Source organism: Mobula hypostoma, chromosome 24, assembly GCF_963921235.1.
Source record: "Mobula hypostoma chromosome 24, sMobHyp1.1, whole genome shotgun sequence".
In the NCBI taxonomy this organism is placed as follows: Eukaryota; Metazoa; Chordata; class Chondrichthyes; order Myliobatiformes; family Myliobatidae; genus Mobula; species Mobula hypostoma.
In genome coordinates, this window is record NC_086120.1 from 36,601,031 (window position 1) to 36,615,477 (window position 14,447).

At 42.5% G+C, this 14,447-nt stretch overlaps 1 protein-coding gene across 3 annotated transcripts in view; it reads right to left on the reverse strand.

Moving 5' to 3' along the window:
* Positions 1–2,214: 2,214 nt before the first annotated feature.
* LOC134337365 (transducin-like enhancer protein 1) overlaps positions 2,215–14,447 on the reverse strand; it is a 197,838-nt gene continuing 185,605 nt past the window's right edge. For all 3 annotated transcript variants that reach the window (XM_063032304.1, XM_063032303.1, XM_063032305.1), the window contains 2 exons: positions 8,052–8,128; positions 2,215–5,354 (listed from right to left, as the gene is read on the reverse strand). In XM_063032304.1, coding sequence (XP_062888374.1) covers positions 5,247–5,354; positions 8,052–8,128 — 185 coding nt within the window. In that variant the 3' untranslated portion in view covers positions 2,215–5,246. The remainder of the gene's footprint in view (positions 5,355–8,051; positions 8,129–14,447) is intronic.

Genomic DNA, 14,447 nt, shown 5'->3' on the forward strand with positions numbered 1-14,447 from the left:
GCCTGAGAATAGAAGGGGCACCCTTCTAGAACGGAGAAGAGGAAGAGTTTCTTCAGGCAGAGTGTGGAGAATCTGTGGAATTTGTTACCACAGGCAGCTTTGAAAGCCAAGTCATTGATTAGTTAAGGCAGGAGATTGGGGCTGTGAGGGAAACTGGACTAGCCATGACGAAATGGTGGAACAGACTCAATGGGCCAAATGGACTAATTCTGCTCCTTTATCTTATGGTCTTATATTTACTTATGGCTTAAATGTAACTTGTATTTTGAGAATAGCTTTATCTGCCACAGCATCTTAGTTAATGAACCATGTTCTCTACTATCTAGGCAATTTTTACTCAGCAAGACACAAACAATAAGAGACCAATCAGAAATTAACCTGCATTGAAGCTCAAAAGGTTCGTCCATCGTCATCAATGAAGACCTCGACACCATTAGTATTTCTTACGAGGTCGAGTTGCTAGCTCGACACTCAACCCAGCACGGATGGAGAGCGAGCAAGGGAGCCGGCCGGATTCGAACTCTGGACCCCTTGCCCTGAAGTCCAGCACTGATGCCACCACACCACCAGTTGGCAGTGATGGTGTCAAGACTAGCACTTGATTTGGATTTAAGTGAGGGAGAATTGTGCAGTGTCAGCCTCACTCTCTCTTCCCAATTCCCATCTGGATCCAGTGGCAAGACAAGAGTCGAGAGGGTTGGAGATGGGACTAGGTGCAGTGGATGACAAAGATGTCTTCTGTGTCTTGTCTTGCTCTGCACATTCCACAACACTTGCAGAGACCGCCTTCTTGACCGTTGGACCTTCCATTGGTCTCGTCCGCTCAACCTGGCGGAGTCTGTCTTTACATGCTGGGATAGACATCTCCCTATCTCACCGAGGGTTTAAGACCCGTCAACTACCGTCACCTGGTTTAGCCAGCTTATTGAAGCCATTGCCCGGGGTGTGGCGACTGTCACATGCAAACAGCTACGAGGAGCCACAGGTGAGATCTGAGTGCCAGGTGGGAATAAAAGGTGGACTAACCGCCTTGAAAAGGACGTGACATGTTCCCCCACCAGAGGTGCTACCCCTCCCTGACATCCCATACACCCTCATTGAAGCTCCTAGATCCAGTGGAAGAACTCCATTGCACTTCAGATGGTGCTATGGCATTACTGCCCTCTACTTAAATATTTGCATTTATATAGCAACAATGCTCCTTTCAGGATGTTTCAAAGTCATTTGTGCCCAATAAACTCCTTTTGAAGTGCAAGTCAATTGGTACATAGGAAGCTCCCACACCGCTGATAGTGCCCTAGTCTACTTTTTGTGATATTGAGACAAAGAAATATATTGGTCAGGTCAACAGGCAGTATACTGCAACACACACAGAGTGCTAGAGGAACACAGCAAGTCAGGCAGCATCTATGGACGGGAAAGAACAGTTGATGCTTCAGGCTGAAACCCTTCATCAGAACTGGAAGACAGGGATCCTGCTCTCCCTCCCCATCAATTCTTCTTGGAAATAGTGTCTGTGATCTTTTACATCCAATCACTGGGTGTATTGAAGGCAGAGCTTGACAGGTTCTTGATTGGACACGGCATCCAAGGTTATGTAGAGTGGGGCTGAGGTGGGAAAAAATAAGGATCAGCCATGGTGGAGCAGACTCAATGGGCCAAATGGCCTAATTCTGCTCCTATGTCTAATGATCTAAGAGCAGAAAGGGTCTCAACTTGACGTCGCAATATGCACATTTCTGATGCTCAAGCCACTGAGGAGCATACTCAACGTGTTGAATAGCCTAATTCTCCCCTATGGTCTAATGGACGAATGGCCTAATTGTGCTCCTATATCTTATGGTCATATACTCTGACCTGATACATACTTACCTATGACTTCAAAGATAATTTAACCAACTGAGCCATAGTTGACAACCTTCAGTGTTCAAGAGCCCTCTGATCAATGGCTCATCCCAATGATATTCCCTCAGGACTGAATCGAGATGCTGGGCATCATCAAGTCTTTCAGTTCAGAGTATGGCGTCTGATGCATCTGGGGCCTTTCCGCCTTGGATACCCTCGAAAGTGTAGTCGGCATCCTTACAGCTTCACTTACCATAAAGCCACTTCCCATCTCACATCACGGCATCAGAGGGCCATCGGACCTTAAATTTGGCTGCAATTTTTTTTCTGGATTGATGTGTTTACGGTTAGCAGACGAAGAATTTATTTAAGTTGACACAAAATACAGACATCACATACAAAATAGTTTATTGGGATTTTAAAGGCATAAACTACAAATTCACCCCAAACTGGGATGTAAAAGCATGAGACATGGAAGAATTTTGGACATTACAAATCACCATATTGGGCGACAAAAATATCTGGGTGTCACTGAAGAATTTAGCAATTTATTCATTTCTTCCAGGAGGAAGGCAGAGGCACGGTTACCATCGAAACCAAATATACAAGTTGACAATTAGGGCAATCTTAAATGTTTACAGTGATTACTTTACCAGTGGAGACAAAAAAAATGTACACAACCCTCTTTCATTACAGCATCCATAAAGAGGAAAAGTCTCTGAGGACGTGAACACACCAGAGCTCATCTTCAAAGTCACTTGGACTCTTTCTATTCCATTGTACCAAAGCCAAATGAAACAGGAATGTCTACATTTGGCCAAGAGGAAGGGAATGTTCAGAGCATAGTTCAGAATAAAAGGAAGATGTCATAGCGGACATTCAGATCAGTCAAATCGGACTGATAATTTATTTGGTTTAAACTCCACTATATGTACCATTCAACAGCTAAACTCCTGTCATGGAGATGACAAAATAGAACTTAATGATTCTCAGTAACACACACAAAATGCTAGAGGAACTCAGCAGGTCAGGCAGCATTTATGGAGAGGAATAAACAGTTGGCGTTTCAGGATGAGGTCCTTCACAGTGTGTGAGTGAGTATGAGTGAGTGAGTGTGTGTGTGTGTGTGTGTGTGTGTGTGTGTGTTATGTTATGCTACTCTAGATTTCCAGCATCTGCAGTGTTAATGATTCTCAGACCCAGAAGGTCCATGACTTTATCCAGGTTTACCACCCCTAAAGCTTAACCATTTCACCCCCCCAAAGAAAAATATAAAATCAAACAACGTTGGCCATTTTAGACCATTTAGGAAAAGCCAAAAGTTCTTAAAAACTGGATGCAATGAAGTTGATGTATTCACCAGACACATTTAGGTACCCTACACCATGAAGAGAAAGTGCATGTGTGCATGTGCATCCAGGTGATCAGGTGATTTTGAAGTAAACAGATGGTTAGAAGATGCCAATCTATCTTTAAAACCAACAAAAACTGAATCGTTAAATGCCCTTAGAACCCAGTTTAATTTTTGCTCCCTAATGAATGAGCTACCCAGGGGTTAACAGTGGCATAAAATCAACCACAGGCCCTTTTAAAGGAATGGGTGGTATTAGGAGATCAGGACTTCGGTGGAAAATTGCTCTCGATTACTCATCAGCCATTTTATAGGCTGTCAAGCAACATTGGGACCATGATTGCAAGTGGAGTCTTCCCAGGTCAGATATTGAAGGGGTGCCCACCATTCTGGCGTACTCTATAATGGCAGCTTTTGGCAAACGCTGGAAGGCAACCAATGGATGTGGAACCACCCATCAAGGAACAAGTGTTTTGAAGAATGAAACAAAGTAAGATGAAAAGAAGGACAACAAATGAATACCTTTATAATTATTGCTTTTAACATTGTGGATGATGAAAGAGAAGGAAAAATAGATAAAATGGTAACAAGGCAACAAATTTCTCCAGAGAGCATGTCTGACCAAAACCACGAGGCTGTGTTGTAAATTAGAAATGAAAAGTAATTACTATAAAGCCTAGATGTTAGTAGGACAAGCTGCTTCTCCTATAATAGTCATTTTATTACCATATTTATCCATCGGCTTTGAAAGAAAAAAATTGCCCAACTATTAAAATAATCCAAATGGTTTTGAAACTGTGTGGAACTCTTTGCAAATATAAGCTGATGACGGTTTCCTACAAACTTGATTAATAAATCCATGAAATTGCATAACCCAAGTTTCAGAAACATGCTCGAGTAAATTACAACATTGAAACCCAACTGGACAACTGTCATAACAGGCTGTAATTCTGTAATTCTTCAAGTCAAGTAGCACAAGTTGCTTCAAATCTGGGGTGTGGACTGCAGCCACTTGAAGCCCTAGTACTTGAACCTACATGAGATGTATTTTTCTAGTGAATGAAATAGGTTGTTAAACAGATTATTTTTCTCTTTCCTAAAAGCAACTCATTTTGTTACATCACATTTATGACTCTCTGTATTAAGTGTAAACCTTGTGCTCTCCTCCTCTCTACCTGAAGATCTCCCTTAAAGTTCCAAAAAGCCAATTGCTCCACAATGGGAGGAGTTAGTCTCAGACAATGGTGGAATTTGTGATCCTTGCCAAAGCAGGGAAGCAGCCAAATGACGAATACTAATTTCAGGCAATGACAAAACCTTGAAATCTGTACAGGCAAGTGGAAATGGAACCAAAATTTTAAAGCAGTCAACTTCTAAATCCACATTTGAACTGCTGTCTATAAAATGCTAACACACAAACACTAGTTTATATTAGGGCGGAAGGAGACTGGGAAGGAGAAGAGCAAGCCAAGGTTTTAAATTTCACACTGTTCTACAAATGAACAGCGCAAAATAAAACGATGAATTTCATGTATGGTTTAAAGCTTCGTTTGTGATTGAAAAGCAGGACAAAGTTCCATTGGTGTCATAACTAGTTAGGTCCAGAGGCAGCAAGCCTATAAGGAGTTACATCGTCTTAAACAATTATTTCCCATAACAGATGACCAAATCCAATGGTGAATTTCAAAGTTTCAGATAACAAAACAGAGAAATAAAATAAATTGTACAATGAATGTGTTACCCTAAACGTTAGCATTAATCATGGTGTTAGCTGGACCATGGGATCGTGAGGTGAATAAACCTTCCTCCTCAGATGAGAATTCACCACTTTGGTCAACTTAGAAATCCTTTCTTGTTAAAACAAGTTGAAGTTAAATTTCAATAACCAAGACAAGGCCACACAAAACAGTCTTCCAATGAGGACGTGGACTCTGTTGAAGTGTTCCTTGGGTAATGTGGTTAACTGATCCAGACGCAATGTCTCTGTTAAATGCTTGTCCCCTCCCCGTCCCATTTCCACTCCCTCCTCTCCCTGGAAAGAACTGAATTCTCAGTAAATTACTTCATACACTGTGGCTTTCTTGTCCCCTGAGCCAGTAACAACATATTGGTCGTCAACCGAGATGTCACAGCATAGCACAGATGATGACTCTTTGGACTGGAATAAAAAGAGAAAAAACAGTGATCACTAGCTATAAGTAAATAACATTTAAAGATGAGAGTGAAACACAATATTTTAGATTTTATTTTAACTTAGTTTTAACCAACAGCACAGCCATCTGCCTTTTCCTGAAGGCATTACAATGGCTGGATTAGAACTCTCAAGTGAAGACCATCACTGCCCCCTTGCATTTTGAAATAAATATTTCATACTTGCCTTCTTATGTCTGAATTCAAGCTATTCCGTGGGAGGCAACCCAACAGTCTACCTGTATGCTTTTACCCTATCAAGTTAATTGAGGATTTGGAATTCTACATCATTTTGCCCCAGTCCAATAACTGGAGACAACTAATCTCTGTTGAAGAATTAATTCGAGCTGTTTTCTTTTCTGCTTTATAAACATATAGCAGCCAATACCTGCCAAAAGGACATCTGCAGGCATCCTGACCTCTGCAAGGGGCTGGCAGCTGTTGGTGGACCTCGAAGGGCAGCTGAAGTTCCCCAGCCATATCGCAGCCACCACCCTGCGACCAGACATTGTCCTAGTGTCTGAGTCGACTAAGCAAGTGGTGCTGCTGGAGCTGACAGTCCCATGGGAAGATAGCTTGGAGGAGGCCTTTGAAAGGAAGCTCTCCAAGAACGCAGGACTGGTCAGCAACTGTCAGCAGGCTGGATGGAGAGCGAGGTGACTCCCAGTGGAGGTTGGTTGTAGGGGATTCATAGCCCGTTCTTTAGTTAGAGCCTTCAGCATTTTGGGCATCGAGGGAGAGAGGAAGAGGAGAGCCATCCGCAGTACCACCGATGTGGCAGAGAGGGCCTCAAGATGGCTGTGGCTCAAAAGAGGGGAGCCATGGAGTCATAAGTAGCTAGCCATCTGGACACAAGCTGGGGTCTGATCAGCCCCGGCTGGGTCACCTTGAGGAGGTTGTATGATGTTGAAAGACCCGAAACACCCGATGATTCCAGGAACATCACTGAAGATGTGTCCAGAAGCATCAGTAGATGTATGTACACAGCAGAGCAGGAGTAAAACACTTCACCTTCAAAATGCTCTGCCATTTAATAAGATCGTGGCTGGTGTATACCTTCACAAGAACTCAATGCGAACATAGACTCAAATCTGAATTCCTTTTGGGCACAGCTTAGAGTCCATTTGTGACTTACAAACTAGTTGCAACATACCAGTTGAGGGAAAATTAAGCTGCATCTTAACCAACTCATTATTTTCTCCTGTTGTGATTTTGGACAGTGATGATAATCATATCTCTCCTGAAGGCAACTTGTTAGCAAAAGTGGACGATAAGCATCAAGCTTTTTATGTTGCCGTGTTCGCCAAGGTTGGCAATTAGCTTCCAGATGTTTCATCACCAGTCGAGATGACAAATTCAGTGCGCAGTTGTCAGCATTTCTTTCTGAGAGTGCTTGCATTTACATAGGTCTCTATTTGCTTGCCTCGGTCCTAATTTGGTACTCCTTCAGTTGACCTTTGAATTCTATTGGCTTGCGCTTCTTTAGCTCTTGAGGATTCGTAAATGGTGTCTATTTCGATATGTTTGCTCGTGGAGTTATCAGAAGAAAATCAATAGAATGCAAGCCAGTAGAATTTAAACGTCAACTGAAGGGGAAGCCAATCAGAACCGAGGCAAGCGAAAGGGACCTATATAAATGCGAGGTGACGAAACGTTTGCAGGTTAATTGTCCAGCCGTGACGAACACTGCAACATCAAATGCCTCAAGCCAAGCTATCTATGTTCAACACCATCCTAAGCATCAAGCTATTTGCCCAGTTATCTACTTACCACCCATCAAAAGATGTTCACTATTACCTTCTTTCAGCACAGAGCAATTCAACGCATCAATCTTGGCAAAAACCTATGACAACATCTCCCCAGCTCCCCACACTCTTAATGGCCAAATCAAAATTGACTAGTGGAAAGTAAAGTCCAAACACACTAAAACGTGGAGGAACTCAAATGGGCAATGGTATGGCATGCTACCATTGAATGTGCCTAGTTTTTACATCGAAAACTTTGGGTTTTCAATGAGGAAACAAGGTGGAAAGTGAGCAGTTCATCAGCAGTGACTGCCTTCCTTTTCTATCGCAACTATAAAACAGTCCGTTTATCAGAGATGCCTCGAGCAAGGAGATTTGGAAGTGTGGTCAGGGATGAGCGGCGAAAGGTTTGATAAATAGTGAGCAAGAATAAAACTTGGAAGAATGTAGCAGCAAGATGGATTAATCCAATTAACACTTACTGGTCTCTACATAGCTCAAGAGCAACCACAATACAACTAGTCAAACCTTTGCCTGAAGGTACACACTCAGTGATTCAGGAATAGCTTCTTCCCCTCTGCCACCAGATGTTTGAATAGACATTGAACTCATGGACACTACCTCTCTGCTTAATTTTTCCTTTCTTTTTGCTCTACTTACTTAACTTAAAAAAAAATAGACTTTTTACTGTAATTCAGTTTTTATTACTATGTATATATAACATACATGCCTGTGATATTAAACCTGATTCTGACCATTTACAAGAAAAGCCCAAACACTCTTGAAAGTAGTCCTTATGTACAAACACTTTCTCTTTTCAACTGCACACCACAAATCAATTAACTGCTATTTTTACCCATCATATACTGATGCAAATATTGTCATTCCTGCTTGATAACCCACTTGATATTGTTTCTTACCTGGAATATACTTGCTCCGTATGGTACTCTCCATGCATTTAACAAGTTATCTTTTCCAGTGCTTACAAACCATTTACCTATAGAGACACAAAGGCAGTGTATGAATGGCAAAGCTTCAGACATTATTCAACACTAGCAGTGGCCATTTCCAACTAAAGCAAAAACATCTGAGTTTGCTTTGTGGGCTTTGATTAACCCGGTTTTACCATTCCCCCAGTGACTAGTTTGTTTGTCCTTGTTTTAAAAAGAAATTCACACTAAGAAATTTGCTGAGAGGAATTATAAAGTCCTGTGTAATGAAGGAGACTGACATCAGCAGAGATGATCATTGACCCAAGCCATTACCACACATTCTATATCAGTGGTCCCCAACCTCATGCAAAGCATGTGCTACCGGGCCACAAGGAAACGATATGATTTGGCGATATGAGTCTGCTGCACCTTTCCTCATTCCCTGTCACACCCACCGTTGAACTTGAACACACGCGAGGTCATTACCCACGCGTCATCCATGTCAGCGCGGGAAGATCATCAACTCCTCGAGCTTGCAAATGACGGCAGGCTGAAAAGAAGTATGTTTGACACAACGTCTCTGCTGGCATTCTGGATCATATCCAAGGCAAGTATCCTCAGATAGCTACGAAAGCACTGAAAACGTTGCTTCTATTTGCAACTTATCTCTACGAAGCAGGGTTTTCTGCAATGAATGCAACGAAAACTAAATTGCGGATACACTGGCCATTAGGAACCCCCTTGGAGTATCGCTGCCTCCCATCACCCCTCGATGGGACCGTCTTGTTGCAGGGAAACAAGCCCAGGGTTCCCACTGATTCAGTGATATTGGTGTGTTGCAATGAATTTATATGATGATACGGGGAAAATATGTGCTGTGTGTTTAATATCCGAACGTTACTTAAAATGTTATGATGCTATTGACTTATAAGTGACTTATAATTGACTTATCACGATATTCATATGAGGAAAATATGTGCTATGCGTTTAATATTAAATTCATTAGATAAACCCTTTTAGAAACGAAATTGAGTGTATTAGCCACTTGTAAGTGACTTATAGTTGACTTATCACCTATATTCCGGTTGTGATTAACAACCCTCCCCCGCTCCCCCCCCCCCATGGTTGCCAACAGTCCCGTATTAGCCAGAACATCCCGTATATTGGGCTAAATTGGTTTGTCCCATAGGGGACCGCCCTTGTCCTGTATTTCCCCCGCTAAGGTACAGCGTTCCTATGAAACCTTCCGTGCCAAAATGGCGTAAAGCGCATAAGCAATTACTATTAATTTATATGGGAAAAATTTTTGAGTGTTTCCAGACCCAAAAAATAACCTACCAAACCATACCAAATAACACATAAAACCTAAAATAACACTAACATATAGTAAGAGCAGGAATGATATGATAAATACATAGCCTATATAAAGTAGAAATAATGTATGTGCAGTATAGTTCCACTGAACAGGATTGCCAAAAACGATTTGTAGAAAAAAAAATCGGCACGTACACGCGCACGCATGTGCCCACAAGTGCCCCTGCAAGGCTTCATGGTCATGGTAGTCTTTCTCGGGGTAAACGCAACGCATTTGACTGCTACTCTTGTCCGTTGGCAACCCAACCCCCCCATCCCCCCCGGGTCGGCTGGTCCGTAAGAATATTGTCAATAATAAACCGGTCCATGGTCCACGATGCAAAAAAGGTTGGGGACCCCCTGTTCTACATAATGCAGTCAAAATAATCAATGCCCACCTAATCTCTTGCCTAGTCATTTCTCCCAGCAGCTTTCCCCAAGAAGTCAGTCACTTCTTCAATGAAGAAGTGTCTTGAATGGATAATTTGATTCTCAAGGACTTGATGCTTTTATTTGTTCTCCAGTGCCACACATTCTTCTGCCAAAGTTATGTCCCTATCCTTGAAGACCCATGTTGTGTTCCAACACTCAAATAAGAAACCTCCCACAAAGTCCACTCAATGCCCTGCCAAAACAAATGGGAACAGAATTGGTAATCAGACCTTCTAAAGTAAACTTTTAATAGCATTAATTGTGTTTATGTTTAATATTTTTAAATGGTATGCAGGGTCATTTAAATGCAAAGATCGAATGCAATTAAAACAGCTTGGAGTCACCCAAGGCCATCAGGTATCTTCCCCGAAGGACAATAAACATGATATTCTGCAGATACTTGAAATCTTGAGCGACAGATACATAACGCTGGAGGGATGGGTAGCATGGAAGCTTAGTGGTTACCACAACGCTTTACAGCACCAGCAACCCGGGTTTAATTCCCGCCACTGCCTGTAAGGAGTTCGTATGTTCTCCCCGTGACAATGTGGGTTTCATCCTGGTTCTCCAGTTTCCTCCCACAGTCAAAAGATGTACCAGTTGGTGGATTAATTTGTCATTGTAAATTGTCCTGCGATTAGGCCGTGATTAAATCGGGGCTGCTGGGCGGCTTGGCTTGAAGGGCTAGAAGACCTATTCCACACTGTCTGTCAATAAATAAACAAGCAAACTCAGCAGGTCAGGCAGCATCTAATGGAGGGAAGTAGAGAGTCGACGATTCAGGCTGAGACCATTCATTAGTATTGGAAAAGAAGAGAGAAGAAGCCAGAATAAGCAGGGGTTGGGGGGGGGGGCAGAGGAGGAGTTCTTCCTCATGGTTTTATGGTAACCAGGTTTGTCACCAGCTTTATTTCATTGCTTAGATTTAAGCTCCCAAGTCCATGATAGGATTTGAACTGTAATGTCTCAGTTAATGTCCAAGCCTCTGGATTCTAGTCCACTAAGCCACAGTGTCTCCATATTCAAAAGCCAGGCGCTGTTTGAACTTGGAGATGCATCTAAGATGATGCAACGAATATGGCCTGTTCTTAGGAGACATCATCTCAGAAGTTGCCATCCTAAGCAACCGCTGACAGCCACCACTTCACGAGAAACAATGTCTCTAGTGAAGTCTATCTGTCTGGACTGCACAGTACATGAACATTTTGAACACGTTCCTTAAACACCCTGCCACTTCCCAAAGCCTTTCCCCCTTCCAAACCTTATTTGAAACAAATATCAGTGACAGCAGAGCAATAGCCAAAGCAAATGCAATTTAAAAAAAATTCTTTCCACAGATGTGCATGAGGCACTTTGAAAATTTTATCTTCAGTAAAGACATTTTCAAATAAATCTTTCAAAGCACATCAAAAGCCTACCAGTCTCAATCTTGTTACTGCAAGATTAATGGCAAATAACCTCTCAGAAAAGCTATTAGCTTGCAAGGTCAGAGATGGTGGCAGCCAATTACAAATCGGGCAGATCATTTAATTGAAAACCTCTTTAAGAAGTTACAATTGGTTCAGCCTTGGAGCACAGTCTCAAAGCTGTGGAACAGAAATAAAATGAAGGGTGGGGTGTGATGGTGAGTGAGATAGTTTGAATGTAAACAAGAAAGGGGTAATGCTGTGCGCACAAATTATACAGAAAACCACTGCAAAGTACAATCAATTACATTAGATCGTGATGTAGATATTATATATAGATATATATACACACATACACACTCCGTGGCCACTAACTTTGGTACATCTGCTTGTTAATGCAGATATCTAATCACATGGCAGAAACTTAATGCATTAGAGCATGCAGACACAGTCAAGAGGTTCAGATGTTGTGCAGATCAAACATCAGTATGGGGAAGAAATGTGACCTAAGTGTGTTTGACTGTGGAACCTTCAAGATGGCAGCGTGTTCAGATGCCGTGACCACTTCTCTGGGTGTAATAGAAACATAGAAAATAGGTGCAGGAGTAGGCCATTCGGCCCTTCGAGCCTGCACCGCCATTTATTATGATCATGGCTGATCATCCAACTCAGAACCCTGCACCAGCCTTCCCTCCATACCCCCTGATCCCCGTAGCCACAAGGGCCATATCTAACTCCCTCTTAAATATAGCCAATGAACTGGCCTCAACTGTTTCCTGTGGCAGAGAATTCCACAGATTCACCACTCTCTGTGTGAAGAAGTTTTTCCTAATCTCAGTCCTAAAAGGCTTCCCCTTTATCCTCAAACTGTGACCCCTCGTTCTGGACTTCCCTAACATCGGGAACAATCTTCCTGCATCTAGCCTGTCCAATCCCTTTAGGATTTTATACGTTTCAATCAGATCCCCCCTCAATCTTCTAAATTCCAACGAGTACAAGCCCAGTTCATCCAGTCTTTCTTCATATGAAAGTCCTGCCATCCCAGGAATCAATCTGGTGAACCTTCTTTGTACTCCCTCTATGGCAAGGATGTCTTTCCTCAGATTAGGGGACCAAAACTGCACACAATACTCCAGGTGTGGTCTCACCAAGGCCTTGTACAACTGCAGTAGTACCTCCCTGCTCCTGTACTCGAATCCTCTTGCTATAAATGCCAGCATACCATTCGCCTTTTTCACCGCCTGCTGTACCTGCATGCCCACTTTCAATGACTGGTGTATAATGACACCCAGGTCTCATTGCACCTCCCCTTTTCCTAATCGGCCACCATTCAGATAATAATCTGTTTTCCTATTTTTGCCACCAAAGTGGATAACTTCACATTTATCCACATTAAATTGCATCTGCCATGAATTTGCCCACTCACCCAACCTATCCAAGTCACCATGCATCCTCTTAGCATCCTCCTCACAGCTAACACTGCCGCCCAGCTTCGTGTCATTTGCAAACTTGGAGATGCTGCATTTAATTCCCTCATCCAAATCATTAATATATATTGTAAACAACTGGGGTCCCAGCACTGAACCTTGCGGTACCCCACTAGTCACTGCCTGCCATTCTGAAAAGGTCCCGTTTATTCCCACTCTTTGCTTCCTGTCTGCTAACTAATTCTCTATCCAGATCAATACCTTACCCCCAATATCGTGTGCTTTAAGTTTGCACACTAATCTCCTGTGTGGGACCTTGTCAAAAGCCTTTTGAAAATCCAAATATACCACATCCACTGGTTCTCCCCTATCCACTCTACTAGTTACATCCTCAAAAAATTCTATGAGATTCGTCAGACATGATTTTCCTTTCACAAATCCAGGCTGACTTTGTCCGATGATTTCACCGCATTCCAAATGTGCTGTTATCACATCTTTGATAACTGACTCCAGCAGTTTCCCCACCACCAACGTTAGGCTAACTGGTCTATAATTCCCCGGTTTCTCTCTCCCTCCTTTTTTAAAAAGTGGGGTTACATTAGCCACCCTCCAATCCTCAGGAACTAGTCCAGAATCTAACGAGTTTTGAAAAATTATCACTAATGCATCCACTATTTCTTGGGCTACTTCCTTAAGCACTCTGGGATGCAGACCATCTGGCCCTGGGGATTTATCTGCCTTTAATCCCTTCAATTTACCCAACACCACTTCCCTACTAACATGTATTTCGCTCAGTTCCTCCATCTCACTGGACCCTCTGTCCCCTACTATTTCTGGAAGATTATTTATGTCCTCCTTAGTGAAGACAGAACCAAAGTAATTATTCAATTGGTCTGCCATGTCCTTGCTCCCCATAATCAATTCACCTGTTTCTGTCTGTAGGGGACCTACATTTGTCTTTACCAGTCTTTTCCTTTTTACATATCTATAAAAGCTTTTACAGTCAGTTTTTATGTTCCCTGCCAGTTTTCTCTCATAATCTTTTTTCCCCTTCCTAATTAAGCCCTTTGTCCTCCTCTGCTGAACTCTGAATTTCTCCCAGTCCTCAGGTGAGCCACTTTTTCTGGCTAATTTGTATGCTTCTTCTTTGGAATTGATACTATTCCTAATTTCTCGTCAGCCACGGGTGCACTACCTTCCTTGATTTATTCTTTTGCCAAACTGGGATGAACAATTGTTGTAGTTCATCCATGCAATCTTTAAATGCTTGCCATTGCATATCCACCATCAATCCTTTAAGTGTCATTTGCCAGTCTATCTTAGCTAATTCACGTCTCATACCTTCAAAGTTACCCCTCTTTAAGTTCAGAACCTTTGTTTCTGAATTAACTATGTCACTCTCCATCTTAATGAAGAATTCCACCATATTATGGTCACTCTTACCCAAGGGGCCTCTCACGACAAGATTGCATAGTTCACCCATGTCCCGTACGTCTTTGTTATGATTGGAAAATGCTACTGGCTATTAAATATCCTGTGCACAGCAATTCCACCTCGCTAGTGAATCTGTTGGGACTGTAGAGGGTTTACTGCGCACGGCATTGCCTGCTTCAGAACTCCGTGAGCGACGCCGTAGGAAGAGGTGTGCAAGGAAACAAAAACAAGGAGGAGAACGCACAGGAATCCAGGAACGACTTAGGTCAAAGCCCTGCAGACCAGCTCTCCACTCATTCTTACAGTCTGCTCACTTGAAAATAAACTGGACT